At 44.4% G+C, this 27,044-nt stretch overlaps 1 protein-coding gene across 4 annotated transcripts in view; it reads right to left on the reverse strand.

The window, feature by feature from the left end:
* The window catches only part of ASPSCR1 (ASPSCR1 tether for SLC2A4, UBX domain containing), a 44,112-nt gene that overhangs the window by 15,042 nt on the left and 2,026 nt on the right, over positions 1-27,044 (reverse strand). Inside the window, exons 1-12 of one of the 4 annotated variants that reach the window (XR_007629379.1) lie at positions 22,749-27,022; positions 22,033-22,088; positions 21,305-21,416; positions 17,515-17,615; positions 11,121-11,178; positions 10,229-10,302; positions 9,024-9,462; positions 3,686-3,825; positions 2,186-2,267; positions 1,322-1,388; positions 384-446; positions 29-65 (exon numbers count right to left, since the gene is read on the reverse strand). Coding sequence is in view for 3 of the 4 variants with exons in the window: in XM_050319382.1 (XP_050175339.1) it covers positions 29-81; positions 384-446; positions 1,322-1,388; positions 2,186-2,267; positions 3,686-3,825; positions 9,024-9,462; positions 10,229-10,302; positions 11,121-11,178; positions 17,515-17,615; positions 21,305-21,416; positions 22,033-22,088; positions 22,749-23,015 (1,512 nt within the window). In the remaining variant the exon portion in view is untranslated. Of the gene's footprint in view, positions 1-28; positions 82-383; positions 447-1,321; positions 1,389-2,185; positions 2,268-3,685; positions 3,826-9,023; positions 9,463-10,228; positions 10,303-11,120; positions 11,179-17,514; positions 17,616-21,304; positions 21,417-22,032; positions 22,089-22,159; positions 22,270-22,748; positions 27,023-27,044 lie in introns of those variants that run through there. The other 3 variants (XM_050319382.1, XM_050319383.1, XM_050319384.1) reach the window with 3 other exon arrangements.

Genomic DNA, 27,044 nt, shown 5'->3' on the forward strand with positions numbered 1-27,044 from the left:
ATCACAGAGCACATGTGTGACTCCTTACCTCAAACAGCGTCAGGCTTTCATCGTTCAAGATGATTCTGGGAGGTGCAACAACTGAAGTTAAAAAACAAGTTACAAACCAGGACCACCCAGCAATCAGAACAGCAAACAGAGCAGGTATGGGAAGCATCCCCAGTCTCTGAAGGGATGATATGTTCATGTGCCCACAGAGGCTGCTTCATAGACAGAAGCATAACATGGCTAAGGGAATAGGTTATACCTTCTTTGCTTCCTAAACACAGCCTCAGAGTGCAATTCCTCCCCCGGTCCCATCTCAGGCATCAACAGATCCCATACATACTACAGCTAGGAACAGGTTTTGTAAAGTAAGGCCAAATATTACCAACAGCACTCACATAAGTAAAATGGCAACTCTGCATCGGCAAGGTGGCTTCTTACAAAGTCTCTCAAAATGCCAACTGTGGAAAAAGGAGAGAGAGGTTTGCTGAATTTCACTTGTTTCTTCAAATATTGGACAAAAAGGCTGAACTGTAACAGCAGAACTGCCCTCTATAATGTACGGAGATTGCCTTTTCCTCCAAAGTACACTGTTGCTATTACAAATCTCTTGGAGAAAAAACAAACCAACCAACCAACCAAACAAACAAACCACTTGGAAATGCTGGTCCCTTATCAAAATCTAGGAAATCCAATAGCAGCTACAGAGAGCAGCCAAGTGAGACTCTGGTAACTACTTATTAGTTAGTGTTCCACGGAAAATTATCCAAAAACTTGTGCAGGTAACCAAGGCTGCCACCTGAGAGTAAGATCTCCAGTAATAACAGTAAGAGCTACTTGGTGCATGGCCTAATCGTCTTCTGTGAACTGACAGAACCAGAAAGGTTCATCCCCTCTTAGTACAGTAGCTAACGCTTATTTTTCTTCTTTCTGCTTTTTAGGGCTTGTTTTGGATTGGGGAAGGGGGTGTTGTTTTTCCCCCAAAACATTAACACAGAGGAAGTGTGCAAATGCATCCCAGTAACACACTTGCTATCCACCTTGTTTGGGCACAAACACGGTGGATAGCAAGTGGGACGGCTTCCTAAGCACAAATATTTTGTCATGAAGCAGCTTGACAGTCTCCATCAAGTAGCCCTTAACTAAGTGAATTAGCCCAAACGCTTTTCTTATTCCATTCAGGGGCCCTACAAGGACAGTGTAACTGCCTACTGCTGCTTTTTCAGAGCAGTTTTACTTCCCTGGACAGCAGAAACACCTGTCCAGAGGCCTCTCTCCTGTCATAGTGAGAGCCATGAGCTGCATCTGCACAGTCTGAGGGGGTGATCGGTCTTACCGGTTTCACTGGGATGGAAGAATCCCTGTAGAACATGGCGGTCTGGAAAATGAACTCTCAGCACCACCTAAACCAGAGGCAAAGCACGTTAGGTCAGTGGTTTATCGCTGCTCTGTAACGCCTGTCCTTGGCTTAGAATCTGTAAGTTGGTGGGTTTGGGTTTGTTGTTCGGGTTTTTTTTAATGGCTAATGGTGCTGTGCAACTCCTTGGGGAACAGGGGCTGTCTGGCTTTCAAAGCGGGCAAGGAGCTCATCTATCAAAGCACTGTGATGTACAATGAAGCAGCACTCACTCAGACAGTAGGAGCTCCCTGTGCTAAACAGTGCACAAACAACATGGACAGTCCCTCTTGGACAGGTACAGACAGTGTATCAGCATCCTAAAGTGTCCACAGCAGCAGGAATCCTCCTGCCATACCTCTGAAGTAACTCAGACCATTTCAGCATTGGTCAGAAAGCACTTAACTTGGGAACTGCATTAGGATCATGTTCACAGAATAAAATAAATCCACTTGTAACATCAAATCATTTAACTTTCAATGAGACACTAACAAAATATCTACAGAGGAGAGGTAGGCAGGAAAGCTCAGTCATACAGACTGATGTGTGCACAACAGAAAGGTTTTGAAACATCTGGAACAGAACAGAAGGAGCTATACTGCCTGTCACTCAACCATGTGATTACAGGATAGCTGAATTCACAGGGCACAACTGTTATGCAAGTCCCACAAACAATCAACAGGGACAGGAATTTAAAAAGTCTTCCTATAAGCAGCTTAAGAGCCTGTTGATCCCAACTGAATCCCAAAGTTACTCCAACTCCAAGTCTGGAGTAGCCAGAGAGGGAAAAAAAACAAATATTACCTTTGGGTAACGCTCCAACTTCTCCTTCAGCTGAGATTCCCTCAAAGATTTTGTCATTAGTGGAGCCTCTTCCAGGCGTTTCCTAGAGACATGGGAAGAAGACAAGTTGTCACTTCTGTAATTTTATGACATATTTTTATTTTATTAAGATAGTGTTCTTAAGGTCCAAGCAGGGCTGATGAGAACTGCTCAACTGTTCCATGCATCTCTCATAGCATTTTCCCCACCTCCTGTGGTTCTTATCCCAAAATCTCATATATGAAACTATTGAGCACCAGCACCAATACTGAATAAAATTACTTTTACTGTACAAGTTTGAAAATAAGTTCACCACAACAGCTGCCAGAAAAGATCTTAAGAAGAGGAGGGGAAAGTTTGTTTAGACTACTCAAGAAGAGATTAATCAAATAAAGCAGAGAATAAGGTTGGACACGATTATTCCAGGGAGGGAGAAGAACTACTGAAGCTGAAAAACAATACTGGCACAAGAAATTAATACATATTACTTAGCAACAGGGAAACAAAATAAAAATGAGAAGTTTCATTCAAGAAGATCCTTCAAAAACTGGCATGTAGACTGGTGCGTTAAAAGAAATAGTGGGTGCAAAATAAAAGTCTACCTGTATTTAAGATGAAACTAAGAAAATAATTACGTATTTTCCTGTAAGTAATGAAATTAGCTTAGACCCAACAGATCTCATGTTCAGCTTTAGTTCCTTCTCTTTGCACTTAATTCTGAATAACCAGTGTGTAATCTGCCTTTATTTTTATCGCTGGTTGTAAGGGGAAAAGGGATTACAAGCATCAGCATATGTGGAAATTAGGTGTTTTTTTGAGGGGCCTGTATTCCAGCAACCCCCAACCAAACTGACTCTACATTTGTACCATTAAATACTCCAGAACCACAAGCAGCAGAGCAATTTCCAGGCCAATCGATATACTCGCGTGGATTTCAGTGGCCTATGGGAAAAAATGTCAGCTTCAAGTAAAAAGTTCAACTCAGACTAGGTTACAGTGTAAAGAAGACTGTTCAAAGTCTGTTTAAAGGAATGCTATGACCCACTTTAAATACATTCATTAATTTCTTTAAGGAACATATAGACGGCAAAATGCTGCTGTAACTGGAAGGCCAGTTTATCTTAATCTGAGTTTTTACCAAACTGGAGTTCAATAAAGTAAAACCATGAACATTTGAAAGCAAGCTACTTGAACAGTGAGATACACAGTCAGTCAGCTTCCTATACTTCCTCTGTGTGTATGTTTCTGTTCCAAACATTTTCAGGTCTTGACTTGTGGCTAAGTCTGATTTTGCTTTATTTCTTTTTAGGTAATGTCTCAAAGTTGGTCTTTCTGATGAGGTCTAATCAATGGTTAATTCTGTTACTTAAAATACAGGGTCCTTCTTACTGGCAAAAAATGCAACAAGCTCTGCTGGTCACTGTTGCTCTGCTCAACAACAAGACACAGCACAATCTCATTCACAACAGAAAGGGAACTTGCCTCTCACTCTGCAGCTCTGCCAAACGTTTCCGTACATCATCCACTGTGACTTCAAAGAATTCATCAGGAAGCTCTTCTGGGCCATCAGGAAGTTGTTCCAGTAGGTCTAGGTGACACACAAGGGGCTCTCGTTCTACAAGCTATAGAATAAAAATGAGCTTAAATTAGTTTAAAATGCATTATTTTGCACATCCTATAAGGTACCTGAAAAAGAGTAAAAGGACAGTATTTGCAAACTGAAATACAATCACCAGTGTGGAGTTCCTGGCACTCAGATCAGACAGATAGAGGAGTTGTCAGCATTGTCATTCTTTACAGATGATACAGCCCCGACAGCAGCAGGAATCCCTATTGTCAGGTGACCAACTGGCTGCTCTCCACTGTCCATACAGGAAACTCAGAGTAATAACCTCAGCAGTCGCCTAAGGTACGGAGAGAGAACCCTTTCCCAGGAAGTGCCTGTGGAATCTCTTCACCTACAATACAACGGTACTCTGTGGCCAAACCACACTTCTAGCAAGTTACAAGCACTCAGAAATTACTCCTATCCCAAAACCCTACCTGACCTTTCTGCTCTAATCCAAACCTCTCCCAGTACGTAACCACTTCCTTACCACTCTACAGGCAGCACGCAACTTACACAGGTGCTATCCTTCCTTCTATGGACTATAGTGCCCTTTGAAGCTTTTCCATCCACCACGCACTCCTGGCTTGCATTGTGTCTTGTGTTCTCTTTGCTTCACATTCTCTTGCCATAGAGCCAACAGCACTGGTTCCCATCCAGCGCCCACTCCTTTTCTCCTTACTCTGGAGAACAATCCTTTGCTTTGGTAAGACAGTTTTTGACCTGTTCAGCTCTCTGAACTAAACCACTGCACGGATCCGTTGCATACCTTTCAAATTTTTACCCTGGTGTCTGCTGTGCAGAAGGGTCCCCTAAACAGTAAACCCCCCTTTTGTTTTGCACTTACAAAGTACTTAGCACTGAGATCAGCCTTTGGTGCAGCCAGAGCACACAGATGAGAGGGGAGCAGTTGTCTGTAGGCATCACCTGCAATAAAGGTACTTAATACTGGTAACTTTCCCTCCAGCCCAGAGGATCCATGCCACACAGACACCCCTCTCCCCTGCCCAGCAGAGCACAGGTAGCCTGGCTGCCTGCTCCCCCGGCCTCCAGAGCCCAGAGCTGGGTGTCATGATGGCAAACCTTCCAGCAAAACTATGGCCTGGCCTAGGACTGTGGCTGCTATGAAGAAAACAAAACAAAATTAAAAAAAGCCAACACCAAGACCCACAACACCACAACAAACCAAATGAAAGCCCCAGCCACTTAGACTAAGGTGTCCTATTTGCCATCTCTGCAGGCAGCAGGACATTAAGGATCCCTCCACAGCAAAGGTTACGTGCTTGCTCCTCTTCTCTCTTATGCCCAAAGGAGCAGCTGTGCCTGTGTTTGAATACAAACCACAACCAGAGTCAAGCACACAAGAAGCAGTTACACCTCCTGGCTCTCACACAAGTCAAGTTTTTTAAATTCCAAAGTGATTTAAAGGCACAAACATACAGAACGGCACACTGAAGGCTACAGGAGATGAAGGGAGGACACAGCCCGTGGCTGAAGAGGCCCAAAGGAACAAAAACTTGGGTAGTTAATCCAACATTTCTTCCCAGTCAGCTGTCAGCCTAACATGGTTGTAGGCTCTGTGAATGAACCCACTGCCCATTTCTTCTCCCCTCATTCCCTCATACACTCTTTCCAATCCTAATTAACACTCAGATGTCCTCCATCCATCCACTCTCCCTTCCCCCAGGCCCCTTGGGAACAGGAGTCTTCTCAATTGTCAAAAGCACAACACAAATTACAAGGCAATGTTCGCTCTACTTGTGGGCACTAAAGGGTAATTTGAGAAATTAAAAGAGTGAGGTTGTGTGGGTGGGACTCTTGGCTACTTTTAGAAAGTTGAGCAGGGTCAGCCCTAACCAGTGGGTAAAGGAGCCTGATTGCAGCTTTCCCGGGGCCTGGGGTAGGGGAGGTGCCCAGTGCTGCAGAAGCGACGCCAAGCGCCCAGGACCACCCTCTAGGAAGCAGCCTTGCTGTCCCATGATCCAGTGAGGGTACATCTACATCAGAGGCCAGGGAATTAATCAGGCCTCCCCAGTAATCAGGTATACTTTAATCTCATCAAACAGGTTTAAGTTTCATTCTAAACACCTCCTGAAACCGGACTTCTCCCCAAAAAAAAACCCAAACTCAAAAGACTGAGGAGGCATATCCTACGGCATGTTGTGAAGGGTGCTGGGATATGATGGAGAGAACTCCCAAAATCTCCATTAACAAATTCTAAAGTTACTGTTTAGTAACGGTTCTAACAAGCTCTTTAGCAAATCCCAACAGCAGTAAGTATCCACAAGGAAAAGGCCAGCCCCTGCTCAAACCATGGTGACAGCTAAAGACTGCCACCAAGGCATAGACAATCATGCCATGGCCGAGGGCAGACATACATTCCAGTCCTAAGTGTTCACTCCTCTTCCTTGCTGTGGGCTCCAAAAGTCCTAAAGTGCAGAGAGAATCCAAAAACTAACTTCCCACAACGATTACAAAAGAGGTTCCAGGAACACCAAGCCACTTCCCAGCCCACTGCAGAGCCAATGTTTTCTGCAACCATAACGAGAGGTGAGCATTTCCTGTAACAATAAATGGCCACCACATGGATGTTCTACCTTCCATTATGTAACCTGGAAGAAAGCAAGCTGTGTCCTTTGCTGTTGTATCTTTGTCAGAGATCCCTTCCAAGAGCCAAAGATGCTGCGTTAAGGTTTGGCAACTTCCTTCTTCAAAGTTTATACTTCTCCTACCAAAGCTGAGATGTCAGGTGCTTTTCATGACAAGGCTGAAAGCCATACATTCACAGCAGTGTCAATGTAAGTGCAGTCTACAAAACAAAACCAGGAAGAATGCAATTCTCTCTGTAGTCACCACTCTGGACCCAAGGAAGCACGCAAGCTGAGGAAAAGTTTTATTTCATTTTTGATGAAGTAGTGGCTATAATGCTTCCCACAGCAGCAAGCTCTCCCCAGCGACCCACCTCCTCCCCACCACCTCTGGGAGCCCTAATCTCACAGGGAATCTGGTGTAAAGTTACTTTCTAATAATTAACGTTCTGACATCAAAGTCAGCACGCAGCTGTCTGTAAACCATCTTTAGCCCAAGAAACGAAGGGATGTCGGCACAGATTTTATCCAGCCTCTCTCTTCAGCTTCAAAAACCACACACAGGCAAGCATTAATGGGAAGATTCCTTTATAAAAATGGCCCTTTGATGTTTAAAAATAATTTGTTTTGTTTTGGGTTTTTTCCTCGGGACTGAAAAGGGACAAAAAGCAGATGCCATGTGGCTTGCCCTGCTCGACTGTTGCCGCTGAGAGCAAGGAGAGCAGAGGATGGCAGGAATGGAGGAGGGAACAAAATGTAATCAATCAGCAGCAAAAGCACAAGAGATCAAAGGGCTTGAAAGCAGCCGTCAAAATCACATGCTGTTCAACACAAGGACAGAAACCTCCCCCCACAAGAATCCGCAGCTGCTTCCAAAGCTGTTTTCTGACTGGAAGGGCAGCTGGCTCCAGAAGTGCCTCCGAGTGGTTTGAACTGGACTATGATTCTGAGAAAGACACCAGTTCATCAGAGTCCTTCAACCACCAGCACTCAGCCCGTGCCCAACACCACAGCTCCACGTCAGGCTGTGAAGTCAGTGAAATGATGGAGGGAGTTCTGCCCCTCCAACCAGCGTGCAGAGAACCATGGGCAACAAGACTGGTGAAGTATACCACCACAAACCCTCACATTCCTCCCTCTCCTCCCAGACACAATGGAAACTCCTCCTTTACAAATCCCTCATAGGTGAGAGTAACACTGAAGCAAGCAACATGAGACTGGACAAACCACCCAGCCTACTGTTTAGTTTTCCAAGCTCAGGCTCTGTTCTAAAATGTTAAATAACACTGATTAGACGGACCCAAACATGTTTCTAATATACCGAAATATTCACCACTGGGTTGGCGAGGCCTCTTTCTGTTACTTGTGCAGTTTGTAACTGCTCCAGAGTCCTTCTAGGGTCTGGCTTCTATTCCTAAACAATTCAGAACTCATCAAGAATGAACTGCAACCACAAAGAAGTCAACCAAGGTGGAGTCTTTATCAACAAGAAAGCATCCACCGTCTTGCTAAATTGCTCTGGGACTGAGCTCCCTTTGAAGCTCCCCAGGCATCCTTTATTTCTACTTACAGCTTTTCACTGTTCGATCCTGGCTGGAGCAGAACCAGAGAAGAATTCAAACCTCCAACTCTACAAGGTACCAAAGAGGCAGAAACAAGGAAGGGGATCTCCGAAGACAAAAGTAGCCACAGGAACGATGTGTACAGTGAAGGAGCAAGGAAAGGACTGGTCACTGAGAATCCAGAATGTGAAACTCATAGTGCACAATAACGAGGAGTAAGTTATTAACTGAATGGCTCCTGTGCTTAATTTTATGTTACTTTCCAGACATATCCAACCTTGCTGAAGGCATTCAATTCCATACAGCTGCCCTACAGAAAGCACACCTCACATCATTCCCAGGTCACCTTGGGATGGTATCACAGCACTCTTCAGCTATCAGTTCTGGTATCTCTTCACGGGCTCAAGCATTTTAGTTTTCAGAAACACAGTTTTACTTCAGAGACATCAACAACAGAGGTATGTTCAATTTGTCTTTCTGGGAAAAGGGTTAAAGAGAGGTAGACTTCATATTTAAGAAGCAGGATATTTTAGATCACGACAGAAAACACTTCTATAAGCAAGCAGAAATACAGAAGGAAAAGGATGAAAGGATGCTTCATGTGCAATATTAAGAAAATTAAATTGAAGACCAAACTCTGCTCATCTTTAGCAAAACTACACATCAGATTTTTAAGAGACAAACAAGTACCTAGGGCTCAGGTGACAAAGTGGGCGTTTGTTCATGAAATCTGCATGAAGTTCAAGGCATAGAGGTGTAGGCTCTCCTGGACTGTGATTTAATGCAGCTGCGTTGTTTCTATTTGAACCACTCATCAAGGATACCTAAAGGTTCAAAGTTCTGCCTGCCTCTGGACAGCAAATTCTTAAGCTCACATTCTTCCTATTTCCTACTTCCTTACTGAACTAAGGTAGAACTGCATGTCATCAAGGCACCTAACCCTATGACATGGGGAAAAAAGTCTTAATTCTAGAAACATCTTTTTCCTCATGCAGCTCAGTCTCAGGCAAGGCAGGGTAAAGAAAAGCCCTCATTGCTCAGATTGCAAACACGTTTTCCCTTACCTGTTCTCGCTCCTTTTGAAATTCTTGGTTGTTCTTAGACTTCTTTGGCTTAGAAGGGCCTCCAGGGCTGGAAAAAGTTGTTGGCATCTTTGAAGATGGCATATCTAACCCAAAAGATGGTGCAGCTACAGAAGAGTCCCCCAGACGCTCTCCATCTCCAAAAAAAGGAACAAATGGGGTATGTTCGGGCTCTGAGGAAGGCCACAGCTCCTCCAAGCTAGCATGAGTTTCTTTAGTCGAGTCTTGCTTGTGTGTGATGCTGTTTAAAGACATGGCCACATCCCTGTGGTCCAAGTCCTTAGGGAATGTGGTTGCTTGAGGTAGGAGCACATCCTCTGCTCCTTCCATAGAGCATGGCCTCACTGCTGGCTCATTACAAGGCACCACGGCACCCACATCTTCCTCCTGACCAGATGAACTGCATTTCTTCATGAGAACTCTTTAAGAAGACACCAACAGGAATAAAAATAAAATCACAATTCCAAGAGTATTGCCCTCCCCATTCTCAATGTGATGACACAAAGGCAACAGCTGACTCAAATGCACCCCTGATTTAACAATTTGCTTCTTCCAGATACAGAGCACAACCTCCAGTTGCTGTGAAGGGAAGAGTAGGGGGCCAGGGGGTTGCGCAACAAAACAGAACAGGAACCTGCTCCACCAGAAGAAAACTGCCTTCCAGGGAAAAACACCAGTCAGTTGTAAAGCACAGCTTCTAATCACTCCTGCCTTCTGTAAATATTGCAAGGAGCTGGCCAGGAGATCGTAGAAAGGTTGCCCCTGTCCCCACCTCACCCCCCCAACACACAGCAGGCACTGTAGGGGCTGGGAGGTCAGTGCCTGAGATCCAGAGCAGGGAAGAATGAAATGGTAGCTGACTGCCCTCTCAGAAAGACTTTTAACTTTGAATTGTCTGTTCCACTCATAGGAGGAAAAAAAAAAAAAGAAGGAAAAAAAAAAAAAAGAAGAGAAACAAACAAGCTCTTTTAATCTGCACATGACTAGTCAGTGCCAGCATCTGCAGCTGTGGGAAGCACATCTGGGTAGCAGTTTGAGATAAACAGGCAAATGCAATAATTACTGAATGCCACAATGTTTGTAGTTTTCAAATTTTTTTGCCCCTTTTTTTTGGTATTTGAAACAAAATAAATTCACCACCAGAATGGAAAGAAAAAATAACGAGGCCAAACTTTGCTCCTCCCAACCTGACAATGGCACTGCCTCCAGTCAGGCCAAGCGACTTCAGTGTTGTCTTCTCCAAGGCATCTTTTCCTGATATCTGCAACGAAACCAGAGGAGAGTAATTGTGGCCACTGCTTGCCCAGAAGAGCACACATAGTGCTCTTTCTAGAAAGAAGCCTGTATCAAAAGCAGCACAACACAGCACCAGAAACAGATCAAAACTCATTCTGTCTACAGTTCTAAAGCAGACCTGAATCTATATTCACCTATACTGTTTTACCAAATTCACAGCTTATTAAGTGACCTCAAGGGAAGATGACCTATGTATATTTTTGTCCCATACGCACACCCAAATGGGATAAAACTTTACTTTAAAAGCATTACTTTTATGTCAGAAGTCAAACGAGAGGCAGCACCTCAGAGCTGCGAGACAGCCGACTCCCTTACATACACCTCTCATCTGCCTGCAATGATCTGTTCCAGAATAAAGACAAACTGTCCACAGAGGTCAGTAGGAAGTGAAGGGGACAGCCAGGGAGAGCAAATTCCATAATACGCACATACAAAATATTAAACAAAACTTTAATAGCAGAAGATCAAAACACAGAGAAAAGCAAATATTTATTAAAATGAAACCACTGTTTTGACTCAAGCTTTAAAAGAAGTTGGAAAGAAAAACACAAACACAGCATTGAGCTCATTTTATGGGCTCAGAGATCTCAACGGCCCAGGGTTCTGTTCCAAGAGAGCTTTTTTCCATAGAGACACGTCATGCTTTGAAAAGACCAACATTTTTCTACCTCCCCTCTCAAGAAAGTTCAAAAGAAACACTTTCCAGGTTGGAAAGCAGAGCTAAGTTGTTGGGTTTTTTTATTTTTTTTAGAGTGGACAGTTGAGAGGCCTTTGCTGCCTTACCTCATCTCGCATGTAAATACAGACTGGAGAGAATTCACCATGCTGTTCCATCAACTCCCTGCAAGAAAGAGCAAAACACTGCAGCATCTGGACAACAGCCCACCCCCTCCAAAACCAGTGCAGAGTAACAGCACAAAGTGAAATCAGCTGGCAACACTCTCGTCCGTTTTCCTCCAGCAATAACCATTACATAGTTCACAGGATCTCTCTTAGACATTAGGTAAAGAATTTTCTCCAATGCATTCACTTTTCCTTAAACACAGCCTAAAAGTTTAAAAACAAAGCAGAAATAATTAAAGTTAATTCATAAATTAGTTGATCTTACTAGATAAATTTGAGCTCATCATTCTTCGTGTGCCTCATTACCAAATCTGGACGTGACTCAATTACACTTGCTCTTTTTAATCCCTTATCTAAGTTAAAGACTTCAATACTGTTTACACTGAACTTTCCCTGGGGAGAGGTCCATTTCTTTCCACATATGCACAGCAAAAAACAGAATTAAATACTGCTCAAAAGCAAATAAACTGTGGACAAAGAATTTGCCTTAGTGTCAGTTTAAAAAAGAAAAAAGAAAGTAAACGAACAAAAAAGGAACAGCAGAAACTTTCAGATTCTGGAGACCATGGAGAAAATAAAAGCAAAGGAAAGGCTGCCACTCTAGACAAAGTGAAAATCAACCCATATTTAAGCATTTCAGTGACACAGGACAAATATTAGCAGCAATGCAAACTCCTGACATGCCATCTGCAGAGGAAGACATAAGCGAAGATCACCATTAAAATGGGGAAAAACCAGTAAGATGCTGCTCTTTCCATTTTCCTCCAGATAACAATTCCAGGCATGAGGCACTCCAGTAAAAGAGAAGCCTTATTGCATATTCACTTGATCAGACACAGAAGATGGACAGGGAAAAGACAATCACTGCCTTTCAAAGCAAGTCTCAGTTCTCATCTAGCCAAGATGATCTGATTTCAAAAGGAAGAAAAAAGGATTGGCACTTTCAGCAAGAAAACCTCGTGTGCCTGTAGAAATGTAAAACGAACCTGAAAGAATTAACCGGTACATTATGCTGAGACACAGAAATCAGTGAGAGTATTAGATCCAACATCAGAAGAAACTCTCTTTCGTGTTGGTCTCCACTTCAGCAAAGTGAAACTCAAACTGAAATCAGCCAAGAACATGGTAAATCATGACATTAAGGAGAATACTTTGCTTCTCACTCCAAACATACCAATGGTAAAAGGTGACTAGGAAAACACTGTCCACCCCGAGACAGTGGTGGTTTGGAAAGAGATTTGGCTGAATTCTCACAAGCATTTTTTCAGAAGCTTCAGATTCAGACATTTCAACCTAGCTCAGCCTAGGTAACTACAAAAGGTGAGAATGTTGCCCCTAGATATTCTGTATCAACACAGTGAGAACTGATGAGGTTTATCCTTCTCCTTACACCCTACCAGCTCTTGTTAGCACATTCTGTCCCAAGCTCCCTGTCCTTGTAGTTACACCAGGATATCCCTTGGTAAGAAGCGGTATGTACCATCTGCACTGCAACAGCTAGTTTATCATCAAACTCCAAAACACCTGAAATTCCTCCTCTTGGTAAATTTCCCTTGGTCTTACTGATCTCTGCAGTCCAGTCTCAGGGAGGGAATGGCTTTCCACTCAGTCCACCAGGAAACCATCACCCATCATGTGTGACTTGAAGAGAAACCACCTCTCTGCAAAGTAGCTGAGGAAAGTCCCCTGACAGCCCAGGTACATTATACATCCTTGCTCAGCTCCTGAGGCCTCCGGAGCCAGTTCCTGAGGTCAGCTTGCCATTTTATGCTTGACTACACCAATGTTTGTTACTGAACACCTGAGGAGCTCTGCAAATGACTGACAGGGTTATGTGAACACTTCCACTTAGCTTCCTCTTCAGCTGCCAGATTCTAAACTTTGCAGTGAACTTCACAAGAAAAAACAAAACCTGCAGGACCCTGGCAGCCTGAAAAAGAATCCAGTATTTTTCACCGAAAATTAGAAGTTTTGAAAAGATATTTCTACTTCAAACATTACTCTGCACTGTTAGTAATTCCCCAGTAGCAGTAATAGCCACACCTTCTCCTAAATATATCTGCAAAACATTGATCAACTTGGCATTCAAGTGTCAAAAACTGAAGCAGGAACTCAGACTGCTTGTATCTAGTGCATCACTTACACCTATACTTGTACCTTCAGGGTATATTCTCTATCTTGTGCTTAAATTTGTGAGCACTGTACCTGGGGGATGGAACAGGGAATAACTGCATGAACAGGATATCAGTGATCAAGGTTGACTTCATCCCGAGTTTTCCCAAAAGGAGTTTAATTAACAGAATCCCACTACTTAAAACATTCTGCCTTCAGCATCATGTAATTTAAACATGTATTTTGAGATGCAGTATTACCAGACACAAAGTTATCTCAGGGGTTTATGTCAGAAAAGGATCCCTTAGGAACAGTCAAAATCCAAGCAGTCCATGAGGCGTCTAGTTCTGAAGTGACTGTACATTCCATGGTCTGTGCTGTGGCCACACTGACTGCTGCTGTTAGGCTTCTGCTTCATAGTTGGGAACTCCACAAACAGGCATGTAATAAACCCAACCATTAGGGAAAGACCACCTCAGGACAGGGATAACATTTTCTGTTCAGGTAACAAGGAAATAACCCTTCCCACTTCAGCAACCTGCTTGCCCAGCAGAAGACCAGAGTCTGCATAGCCCAACACATCTTACTGCTCTCAGTGCAGTGCTTTCAAGAACCTTAAGTATCACCGTAATGTTCAGTTACTTAACAACAACAGCTTTGTCAATATTGTATCACTTAGTCTTTCTACTTCACAAAGAAGCTGATTAAAAGAATATATATATATACAATCGATGTCTTACACTGTATTGGCACACAGATCTATTTAGCCCAGCGCAAAGTGACAAATGAAACTGAATGGGGAAGGAGTCAACCAGCCTACAGAGCAGAAAATGAAGGGAAGTAGCCATTAAATTCCATGAAAATTCATCAAAGACATTTACACTTAGATTCAATACTCAGCTGCAATAATATATAAGTGAAACAGCTGGAACCAGAAGTCACTCAGGACCGAAAGAACCACTGCAAAAGTATGATACCCAATCCTTGAGTAACTCTCAAGAGCAAAAGAAGATCAAAGATTTCCACATGAGGGAGCAAACCTGTTAAGCACAGACCAGAACTAAGACTTCTGTTTGGTTTAATTGTAGCAGTCTATATGCCATTTTAATCAAAAGGTTAAAACTTAAAAGCTTGCAACACCATGGTGGTATGGGACAAGGTGAGTCACAAAGAAACCCAGAGGTAGCAAATCCAAACTGAGCAACCTGCAAAACCAGTCCTGAGGGTCAGATCTAGTTTAGGAAAGTCAGGGGCTGAGAATACTTCCACGCCAGCTGCAACACATCCCAAGGAGTTTATAGTCCCAAGGCACCAGTCTTTCAAAACAGTTCTCCCAGCCACAACAACAAATTCTATTGTGCAGAAAGTGACAGATGCACCAGTGCATCCAAACTACTATATTCAAGCTTCAGACTATGAAACACAGTCAACTCTCCAACTCAAGGTGAACAACCAAACCAACACTAGAATAGGTCTGCCTCCATTTGTGGTTCCACAATTAGTTATTCTCTGTCAGGGACAGAAAGCCTTATGCAATGCTACGCTCGAATCAAGAAATTAAGTTTCTTATACAAAGGAGCACAACATAATGATTCAAGACTCAGGCTCCAACCTCCCTCTCTCCTCTGGCAGCAGTACCCGAGTAAGTTCCCAAGGTCGATGCTTGATGATGAAAGGCAGAAAAAAAATCTTGTCTTGATTGGAAAATTGGAACAAAAGATCACCAAAGAGACTGGCCTTTAGCACACCATAGCAGGCTACTGTGCTCAGAGTTCTCCAGACAACCCAGGAGAGATACTCATCTCTACCTTATTTTCAATGGGTTTTGCTTCCAGTTAGGATCAGCTGTATACCTACAGGAATCCTCAATAACTGTGCACAAAAGATAAAGGACTACTGAAACACGGAGAAACAGTACAGAATCACAGAAAAGGCAGACAGCACAGTCCAGAGGAAAAAAGCTTGAACCTCAAGCTGCCTATCAGGAAAGGCGCATGATCACCATTCAGGAGAAAAGAACCTGAGGCACAATGGAACACACCTTACCAAAGACCCATAGGAGAGCAAGCCAGTTTGACTTACAGAATCTAGTTTCATTCATTTTTCCAAAAACTGCTTTCCACTTCAATCCAAAATACTCTTTGAAGAGTCTTCTAAAAATGTATGGAAAATATCTAAACCTAATGAATGGCACCACAGAATTAGTGAAGAGTCACAATTACTATCAAAGATGTCTCTGAGTGTCCAGAGCGCAACCGCTCCCGCATACAAGAGCCCCCAAAGCTGCTGAAGCTGCCAGGCATGCAAGAGTGGGAGACAGAAAGGCAGCAGCTTTCCCAGGCCTCACGCTCAAAGAGCAGACAACACTGTGCACTCAACCAGCCTCTGCAGCACAGACTCAAGAAGATCCCCCGAGACTTGTTTTTGTCTAACTCTTGGAAGCTCCTCCTCCAGCTGCTGCTAATCCATTACATGCACCCATGAGGGGAAGCACACACATCAAACACACTGTCCTCTCTTTGATGTGCTCCTCTTCAGAAGGGGAACGGCAAGCAGATTAGATTCCTTCATGTAGTGATCTGACAGGGCCTGTAAACATCTTGTGCAAGGACTGCTGCACACTGAGAGGAGGAGCAACCCTACAATAGCTTCCAGACCTTCTTCAGATCCAATTAGCCAAGATGGACACTGGAAACCCAGGGGAAATTCCAGTGGATTTAGAATACTTCCCCTCACGCACTGAGAGCAGCTGAGCATTCCAGGAAAATGTCTCCAGTTGGAAAGTCCAAGGAAGGATTCAGCAAACGTCGACAATTAGCTGACTAGTCAGTCTAAGTGAATCCAAACACACTGAACAGCAGCTCAGCCCATGAAATCCATAAAGACGGCTGTAGATCCAGCTTGTTCTGTGTCTAAGTCACACACAGCACCTTTGCTGCTTGTTGAACTTAATCAAAAGTCTGCAAAGTCCATCCAAACATCTCAGCTCAGCTTCAAGAGGGCAGAAAACAGCAGCTGTGTTCTGAACTGGTTAGGAATGCACAGCACACTGCAGCAGTTAGAAGCTTAAGAGCAGTATGTATATTAACTAGTAGTATTACAATAACATGCAAACAATAAAACCACTTCAAAAGAGCAAAATTATATAAAAAGCTCAAAATTTAAACCGAATAAATAGTCAACTAATGTGTGAGAAAGCCACATAAAGGCTGTTTGTCACTGTCAGTTATTAACACTCCACCAGTCTAGCAGTCCCCAAACTGCAACAGGTACTCCTCTCCTCCAAGAGGGCAAAAAGGATGTAGTAAGGGACAAGAGGGGACTTAAAACACTTCGGAAAATCATACCTGTGTTTTATGGCCTACCTCTTTCCTCAATTAAAAGAATTCTTTTCTCTCTAGCATTTACATGAAAACTGTTCCTTTTGACTTTTACTCATAAGTCACAATGTAGACCTAGTCCCTGACTATTAGAAACAGAATGGCCATCACAACTTCAAGGCTTCATCTTCCAAGCCGTGAGAAAAGAACTGTCTTTCTTTGAGAAAAGTTTATCAGCTTGACATTTCAAAACAATACAGTGTTTTTAATTCAAAACTGAAGACAAGAGATAACACTGAATGTAGACTGAACTCAAATAATAAGATTTCTAATCCATGTACATACTCAATAAATGTAGAACCAGAAATTCTTCCATTTAAGCAGGATCTAATCGGTCTTTTGAGGATTCCACATTAGCCTGCTGAGAGCTCCAGATTTCCCTGAAGAACTTGCACAACAGCAAGCCTCAAAAGCAACAGCACCTCATTTAAGAACCACCTGTACTACAGGGAACCACAGCACACAAATACGGGGGATTAAGATCATCCAGGCTGGCACCTCACCTCTGGCAGTAACTTAACTTCAAACACGTTTGTGTAAAAGGCAGGTGGGGCAACATGTCCCAGTTTGGCATAGTTGCTTCACAGCCTTAGGAGTTTGTTACCAGTTTATGCCCCGAATCAGGAGTGCTACTGCAGAATTAAAAAATAATAATAAAACCATAGAGTGTCAAATCTGAAAGAGCAAGGAAAAGGCAAACATATCTGTTATAAAGGAGAAACCACAGTCAAATAATGCAAACTCTACAAATCTGAAGGATTTAGGTGGATCACCATAACAACAAGCAACTACTGCCATGCAGAGATCCATCCAAACAAGAATTTTCTCACTGCACTGCTCACCTGATTTTTGCAAAATGATTGAGAAGTTCCCACAGAGTCTGTTGGCAGAGGAAAGTGTCTTGCAAACGGGAGCCATCATCTAGTTGTAATGCTATCCGAACCTATCGGAAAAACACAATGAATTCATCTGACAATTGAATGAAATCTTTTTTTTTCTTCACAACTTTTTAAAGTATTTCAGTGCTCCTTGTCCATATGTGCAGGCATTCTGGCCTCAGTTCCAGTTTGTTGGGATGGACTTCTCCTGAGCATAGGGGAGACCATCCTGGAAAACTAACCAGCTTTCAGGGGCCCCTCTTCCCTGCCATATCTTGAACTGGAACGTATTCAGAGAAAAGCCAATGCAAACATCCCAAATAATGTGTCACCATGAGCAACTAAGATGTTCTGTTTTACACCAGATGAAACTTTACAGAAAGGTTCTTCACACCTACATAAAACAAATACCAGTAACGCAGAAAGGACTGATGCAGCTGCACAACTTAAAACGCCAACACAGAGCTCTGTCCACTTCAGCATCAGTTTGCAGAATAACTTCCCTGGGGCAAAACAGAGTACTTGCACATCCACAGAGAGAAACGATGAACACAGTCCCCATCGACCCCTGAATTATTGAAAATCTAAACAACAGTTACCAGTCCAACAAAACAATGTTTGCAACTCATTAATGCTTCCTAACCACCAAATTTTGACATGCAATACAAGAGCAAAGTAGCAAAAAAATCTCAAAAATAATTCTGCACGGTCAGTTATCAAGTCCTTGAACACCTGCAGAAAAAGGCAAGGGCCAACTAGCTGCCTATTTTAACAGGCTTTCTCCAACCTGGAATGTGAACATCCATGTTCATTAGCAGAGAACTGCTTCCCCACTTCTCTCAAAAAAAAACCAAAAACTAAATATTTCTAAAATCAACACATGCTGGGTTCAGTCCTGAAAAACTTCAAACTCCTGACTGTCCCAAGGGAAAAGTCTAGCAGCTGAGCAAGACATGGAGAATGGTAGTGCACTTCAAGTGCTTTTTTTTCTTTTTTTTTTCTTTACTTTTTAGAGAATACTCAACCTTATCCAGAATGTCTAACTCTTAGGTTTTCCCAATTAGCTCATTTGCCTAAAGAAAAATCCTAAAAAACTCCATAGCTGCTAGATGGAACCTGGTTTCTCTAGTCAGCTGAAGTCCACAGAAACTGGCCTTATTCCAAAGCCTGAGAAGGACACTAGCCCAGGACACTTTCTTTCATTCTGTGTTTTCATGTGTCCCTACCAACACTTTCAGTCAGCCTTGCTGTGAGTACAAGATGTGTGTGCCAGCAGGAGGGCAGGGGGGGAGAGAAAGAGAGGGAGTGGGAAAACAGACACCACACACTCCAGCAATCGACTTATTTCCACGGAGGAATATGTTTGTCATCTGCCTCAGCTCCCACCAATCCTCACAAGACTGCAAATGTTGATCTGCTGGAGACAGGAATTTTCCTACATAAAGGAAACAGTGGCATCATTAACAATGAGCCAACAGAACAATGTCGTTTCATCCCACCACTAACACAACCTCCTGCCTTCTCCTACGTGGGAGACAAGCCTTAGATTATTCTCAGCTACAGCAGAGTGATGACAGCTGACATCACCATTCTGGAAGAATCCAGCCCAGAAATTGAGACTACCAGTTGCATCAATTCTTGAGCCACAGTTCAAAGCTAAACATGTCACAAGAGTCCCATTCAGTCAATTAGAAAAGTCTCTTTAAAGACTCCAAGCGCTACTTAAAATAATAGAGACCAGTGCCAATCATCACCTAAGTTTACAAACATTTAAACAAAAAGCTGACAACTTTAACACAAGAGCTTTACTCAAGGTCACCTGCCATCACAAGGGGAATTTGCTCCATTTCTCAATAAAGAACTGTCTTATGGGAAACAATGTTTTCTATATGCAAAGGCAAATCCAAAAGCTTTCCATTTTTAAAATATCAAATTTGCTGAACAAACTCATAATTTATCAAAACCTGTATTCTGTCTCCAGGGTAACTGCTGTCACCAGAGGGAAGCACACCTCCTTCCATGCACATTATCTTAATAGGAGATACAATAATAGAAAACACAGAATCAGATTCATCCCAGTATTACTGTAGCCAGCCAGAATGACCAACTCTGCATCTCAACTGATACCACTGGCCTGTCACAGCCACCTGGCTGTTTTAAATTCCTTAGTCTTTGACACATAATCCCTGTGACAGAGAATTCTTTCAGTCAGTTGTTCTGTACCAAGTCTTTTCTTATACTGTGAAATTCTCCCAAGTGAAATCTCTGCTCAAGTTTGTGGGACAGTGACTCTGTTCAGGCTCCATCCTTCACACACGCATTCGCTGCATCCTCTCACCTCCAGAACAAAGCAATGAGCGCTCCGAGAGAAGACTCAGTTCTGTAGATTCTTCTGCTGAACTACAACTAAATAGTAACAACTTACACTTCTGTTAGCTCTTCTCTTTTGGGACTTAAAGCAGTGATTCCATGCTATAACCCCTCTCCTACAGTGCACTGTCTTTCTTATCCTTTCTCATAATATAACTTCAGGGGGGGGGAAATAAAATCACTGTGTTCCTTCAGTACCTCCCAACCTTCCAAACTGGACGCAAATGTCAGATAAAGTCATCACTGCACTATTTCAACAGAAACACCTTCCTCTGGAAGACAAACTCCATTCCATCAAACCTTTCACTGAAAATGTTAAGCAGATGCTCCCAGTTTGTGGTATTTTTTTAAGTAAAGACGTCATTTGAAGCACAAACTTCTTTCTACCACAAAGTCAGAAAGAAGGCATTAGTACCAAAACAAAGAACATAGAGGTTTGACAGAGAAAAACATCAACACCAGTGACCCCTAAAACTACATTGCACACACACAGTGAACTAGAGCAGAGATTCCAAAGCCACCTCACAACACAAAGTTCACTTTTCAACATATCAGTTTCTCTCTGTGACAGCAAGAGCAACTTCCTACAACAAAAACCACTAACTTGTCAGTTTGGCTGACAGACGTTAAGAAATCAGTACCAATAGACCTGAAACTTTCATAAAAATTGAGAAACTCCCCCTGAGGAAGTCAGCAAGAAGAGTGATGATTTGTCAGCAATAGACAAATTTTCATTCATTCCTAGGGTACTTAAATAAGACATCATTTTTATAACATAAAAAGTTCATGCTCATTAACACCTATAGGTCGCTTTAACAGTTATGCCTCCAGCCCTTACAGTGACACGTACAGATTTTTACACTCCTAAATGTGGCAATAATTCCTAGAGAACACAGCATCCATAAGCTCTTTTCAAATCATACTAAATAGGGACATTTGGTAACAAAAGACTCTAAAGCTGTGTGAACACACTGTGAACAGCAATGCTGGGAAAGCAGCAAAAGAGAATTCTGTAAGAATTTGAGATTTAGTCAAAATCCTGAGGCAGACTACAGCAACTGAAACTGAAATTAGGAAAGGGAATTGAGTTAGTCATCAGTGATGCTTAAGTTCCTAGGTATCCACGACTACTAGTTTTCCAGTTCCCCAAATGATCCCACTCTCCTCCAGCACACAGTTGGCACCACATGCTCATGTAGAACATAAGCAGAGACCTTCAACTACTAAATCACCACTTTCCACTGCGTTCCAACCTATCTTCAGCTGGTCTCCAGCACGGGTATTGGCCACACTGAACTCTGCTCTTGCTCACTAGATCTGATGGGATCATAGCAGCAGAACTGGTAACTGAACAAATCAGGTCATACTGCATATACAAACATACCGTGGCTCCAGCTTCTGCTCTGTTACTGACCGGCACCATCTCCAGCTTGGCATTGTTGGGCAGCCTGGCAAACCTCCACTGCAAAGACAGGTCCAAAACACTCCTCTGAAACCTGAAGGAGAACATAGCCTGAGAACAATACAAAGTCCAGGTACTGAGCAAGAGAATCCCCAAAGGCTGACTAGAAGCCATGGAACATGGACAACTGGTAATTCAGAAAGCAATCATCAACAAAAGCTATTTTGTTCACCAAAACAGCTGCATTTTGCAGAGGTCACAGAGAAGATACCCAAACGTATGTTTCTTCTCAGGTCTTAAAGAGACAAATAACAACTGACTAAATAACCAAGCCTAGTAAATACCAAGATATTCTTATTTTAGCGCCACTCAGAGAAATGGCCTCTCGATTACGACACCATAAAGGCAGAGGGTCAAACCCCCAGGTAAGAAGGGAGACAGGTGCTGCCACTGTGTAAGCTAGGTGAGGTGCATGCGTGGGGCCGTGTCCGTGGCAGTGACACGGGGCCTCGCCGCCTGTCAGCGGAACGTGGCACGGGGACATCGGGAGGCCCTGACCTGCCCGCCACCGCCCGCCGAGAGTCTGCCGGGGCCGGGACACCCCCGGGCGGGCCGCTGGCTCCAGCAGCACCAGGCCCGGCCCGGCGGGCGGGGCCTCTCGCAGGACCGCAGGCAGCCGGGCCCGGCCCCCCCTCCACGACGAGACTCACTTCAGGCCGTACTCGCCAGGACTGCCGCCCTGTTTCCTGCACACCTCCTCGAGGACCTGCGGAGAGAAAAGAGGCGTCACGGCCGGCCCGCGGCCCCCCTCCCCTCCCCGCCCCGTGGCGGACCCACCTGGAGCAGGACCGTGCCGGGCCCCACCCGCACCGTGACCCGCCGCCCGCTGGGCGCCAGCACCGACACGGCGGCACCGCCCCCACCCGCCGCCGCCATCTTCCGCCAGCGCCGGACCCGCGCGGCCGGGGCGGAGCCGGCCCGGGGCCGGCCTGCTGTGGGCCCGCCCCGCCGCGCGCGGACCACGGCCGAGGGAGGCGAGCGGGGGTACCAGCCCGGTCGGGCGGCTGTGGAAGCGTGTCCCGGGCGAGTCCCGGTCCGGCTGAACCGGCCGGCGGCGGCACGGGCAGGCGGCTCTGGAGCCGGGGCCGGAGCGGAGCCGTTCGCCCGCGACGGGCGGCGGTTCCCGGAGCGCGAGGGGCTCGCAGCAGCGGCCCCTGGGCAGCGCAGACACGGGGCGGCTCGGGCCGCTCTCCCGGCGGGGGGCGGGGGCGACCCTCGGCCCTGCCCGCTGGGCCGTGGGGGGAGCGGCTCCGGGACCGCCGCCGTCCCGCAGCTCCGCGGGGAGCGGGAGCAGAGCAGCCGCACGTCCCGCCGTGGCTGACGGCGCTGTGTTGCCCCTTGGTTTTCCAACGTCGGGATCAGTCACCTGCTCCGAGGAAATAAAACACTTCCTCGTTGTACCGGGCCCACCCCCCGGCAGCGTAGGGGGCGACCCCGGACCGAGAGCACCGGCCCTGCCAGCCCCGCGACCACCGCAGGCAGCGCCGGCCGCTCCGGCCCGGGCACCGCTGCTGGCCAGAACTGCCTTGGGCTGATGGATTCCTGGCTGTCTCCCGAGCAGTGATACCGAAAATCCCTGCGCGTACAAAAAAGGTTCTCCTGTGCCAAGTAACAGGCCTGGCGAACCCCGCATGTCAGAGGGGAGCGTCCTTTAGGATGCACTGCCAGTGCCACGGAAGTGTCCGGGCAGTGTCACAATCAGGGCATCGCTGGTCGCACAAAGCACTGCATCCTGCTGCCCTCGAAAGCCATTTCTTCTCGCCAAAAAAAAGAGAAAAAAGTTGTTTGGAAATCTTATGGCCAGTGCTGCAAACTCATCTGGTCAAGTGAGATGGCTGTAGCCAAGGAACTAAAATTATAATACATTTTACAATACAACATTTCCCAGAGACTTTATTTTATTTATGTACTTCCCCTTCGCTCTCAGCATGGCCTTCTCCAGTCAAAGGCACTGTCAGATTCAATGACAGTCTGTTTTGTTTACTATCATTAAAAACCCCCAACCTTTTAGTTTGAGTAACCACTGGAATTTATTTAGCCTAAGTTGTAACCACATGCCAAATACTTTCTGTACTTCTATATTTATCATATATGTTAAGCTTAAGTCCCTACTGCTACCCCCAGCACTCAGAAAAATGTCTGCTTTGCTTGGCTTATAAAAGAAAAAGATCCCTTTTAAGGAAAGACACTTTTGTAAGATATAACCCTTGCTTGTTTTTACCATATCAGCAGTGTGGGAGAAAGGAGAAGAGTGGATGGGAATTTTAATGATGGAGAGACATGCCCTTTCTTATGCAAGTGGATTTCTAAGTCCGCCCAACACTGTAACTGTTCAGTGAGACACAGCAACAGTAATAAAGGATGCCCAGGTCTATAATGTTTAAAACAACACTTTAAAATGTCTTTACTTTTGTTCTTTCCATTCCATTGGGCAGCATCACTGCCACAGCACTTATAAAGTGTTCAGGACATATTATATGATTCCCTATCTTTTCAACTGTTTTTTGCTTAAAACACATGAAGACTTAAGGGCAAAATTGTTCTGAAAGTTGACATACTTTTGCCTAAAAAATGTTCAAGTCCTTCTTAGTCTTTAAAACAGGGCAGAGATCCAAAGCTCTTTTAGCATCTCACACACAATGAAGATATCCTGTCCTTCCACTAATTAATACTTTTATAGAAGGTATGAAGGAGAAGAAGAAAATAAGATGGCTCTGTTAACTGCAGTGATTATCTTGCTGCTCAGGCAGAGCAGCCATTCCATTTTAAAATAAGCATTTTGGGTTACATATCCCAAAACACTGGTCTCATTTCTGGGTGGGGGTAGCTCCTATTTGATGTCTAAAGCAGGCAGCTGTTTCCTATTTTGCATTTGGAAGTGACACATCCCTTAAAGAAATGTTGCTCCTGTTAAAAAGATACCAATGTAATTTGAGCTGAACACTTCCAAGTTGCGGGTTTAGAGGTGCTCTGGTTATTAATGGCATGGCAGAAAGTTGCATGGAGGTGAAGGGTCACATTTCATACCCAGAGCCACTTTTAATCTCAAATATTTCTCTGAAATTAGAAGCATCAGGAGAGAAAGAAGAGGGAGGTAACTACAACCTGGAGTTCATTAAAGTGCCACAAAGAAAGAGGAACTCATTAGGGAATGGCTGAAAACACCCTTAATTCAGATTTCTGCCACTGGCTGAAGGATGCCTGCAAATCTATCAGGTGAGCGCCAGCCAAACAACGTCCTCAAAAAACTTCTCATAAATTGCATTTCTTTGGTAATTAGAGTGGACACACCACAGAATGACCTTCCTTAATCCCACCTTTCAGGCAGCTGGTGCTTTGCATTCAATATGTAGCCCTGGCACTGTCTCCTTCTGCATTCAGTCACAGGCACACAGGGAGAAACACACATTTGCTTCTTCATAAAGCAGCAAAACCTCCCCCACACTTTTTTTTCTTTCTTCTTTCAAAAGGAATAGGAAATTAGCTGTGAACATCTAGAAACATGTAGTAACCAGCTCCAAAAGAGGATGCAGAACAAGCTACTTATCACAGTAACAATGATTCTGCAATGTGTTTCCTGCTGCCTGTACAAACGTCACTGACCGCGCAGAGTCCTGGAGACGTTCAATGCTCGTTTCTCACCCGAGCATTGCCCAGCACGTCACACTTGTACCCAGGCTATGAGTGAGCTCTGCTGCTCTCCCAGAGTTCTTTACACCTCCCAGCCCCAGGGTCAGAGGAGGCAGCAGTAGCATGACTGTGCAAAACTGCAGAATTGTTCCTGTTGGGGAGTATTGTTCTATGGGGTAATGGACACCACACACACACACACACACACACACTTCTGATCAACACAAGACCCAAGAAACAAACCAGAGAACTTCCACTGAGCCAGGCTGCAGAGTGGCTCAAATGAGGCATTGAGATCTGGGCTACAAAGAGGAACCATACCCATGGCATGAGGCCTTACACAGGACTCCAGGTGTAACCCTCTTGATTCCAGACAGGGTAAACACCCAAAGGGCAAGTGCTCGGCCTGCCTTGGTCCTGACAGCGTATGAGGAAACTCAGAACCGTCTCATAAGCTTTTGCACAGCACAGTCCAATATACTGAACATATAGAACTATCTTGAGACATAGTGGAATACATTATGCAGGACATTTCACTTTGGAAGGTATTAAATGAAAACAGCATCTCCCTTAACGTTATTCCCAATCATTAAAAGTTTCTTGCTTGCCTCTTACATGCCTCACTCCTACCAATAAAAATGCCCAATCTTCAGTGCCTGGAGCAGGACTCCAATTTTTTCAGCTTTCTCTGAGCTTCCTTTGGTCTGAGCCTCATCTATTCAATGGAGGCAGTCTCTAATAAAAAGATTAAAACTCACTGAAACCCTCATGCTGAAGGAGAGTGTTCTAACATTCTCTAAAATCTGTATTACTTTGATGTTCTTTCAAGTTTAGTATGTCAAGGAGTTGAATGGTACCAGATTTAAATGTCTAGAAGTCAAAGTCTGTGATGCCAGACCCTCCTACAGCCTTACACTCTTCCTCACAGCCCCTTGCTCTGCCATGACAGGTAATAAAACATTTTACTGGGCTTTGGAAGGATAACAAGAGTGCTCTGAAAGATCCCTCCTAAGTGACCTGAACCAGAGCTAATAAAGCTGAGGTGGGCTCATTAAGGACAAGCCAGGCAAAATTTAAATTTTTTTGCATCACCTCTTGGGACAAAGATCTGCAACTTTAACACACATTCCTCTCCACCCCTAGGTTCTTCTCTGGTGCATGATACTTAGTCACCTCTTAATGCACCCACTGGTACAAGGCCTTATGGAGTGCAGGGATTCAGCCCTCCCCAGAGAGAAGGATCACAGGCACCAGAAGGAACACAAGCTCAGCATCAGGAGGCACGGCAGTTTTTCTCTGACGGATGGAGTTCAGCAGTCTTATCCCTCCCAGTTTCTTGCTGTAGCTATTGGACTATGAGGTCCTAGAGTTGTTTATAACAACTGTTCCAGTGATCCCGGAACACTCTGAGGACTTACTGCTCTATCTGTTCATATTTTGCACCAACAGAGCAGTTTCCACCTGCGGCTATACTCAGGCTGACCAACGAGCTCTGCAACTTGCGGCACCTAGTCCCAGTGATCCATTGCTCAGACCTGGCATGGCCAGTGAGGAAAGGATATTTAGGTCAGCGAAAGGAAAGAGATGATAATACAGGAATGTACTAGGACCAAACACCTATCAGGGAGCGAATGTAGTGCATTTGTGGAGGGGTATGGTCAATGTAATGGCTATTCCTGGCTACAAAGTTACCAAACTTTCAGATGTTTACATGAAACATCTGAAGGTAAAAATCTGAGTGAGGACAGAGCAAGAACTTAGAGTGGGTAAGAGTAATTGAAAGATAAAAACCCCAACGTGGCAAGCAAACCAAAACAACATGTAGGAAAATCAGAGCTGAGGACATACTCAGAAAGTCCAGACATGATAAGGTAAAAAAATGTAGTTGCAGCAGCTGAACAGCCCTAACTTCCGCTTGACAAAAAGCCCTTCAATGTACTATTTTAAGATTGTACTATTTCAAGATTGTACTATTTCCACCTTTTCTGATCCCAGATAGATTATATTTCCCAGTAAAGACAGCATCCCTGCT

This window comes from Myiozetetes cayanensis, unplaced genomic scaffold, assembly GCF_022539395.1.
Source record: "Myiozetetes cayanensis isolate MyiCay16 unplaced genomic scaffold, myiCay2020 scf22, whole genome shotgun sequence".
Classification (NCBI taxonomy): Eukaryota; Metazoa; Chordata; class Aves; order Passeriformes; family Tyrannidae; genus Myiozetetes; species Myiozetetes cayanensis.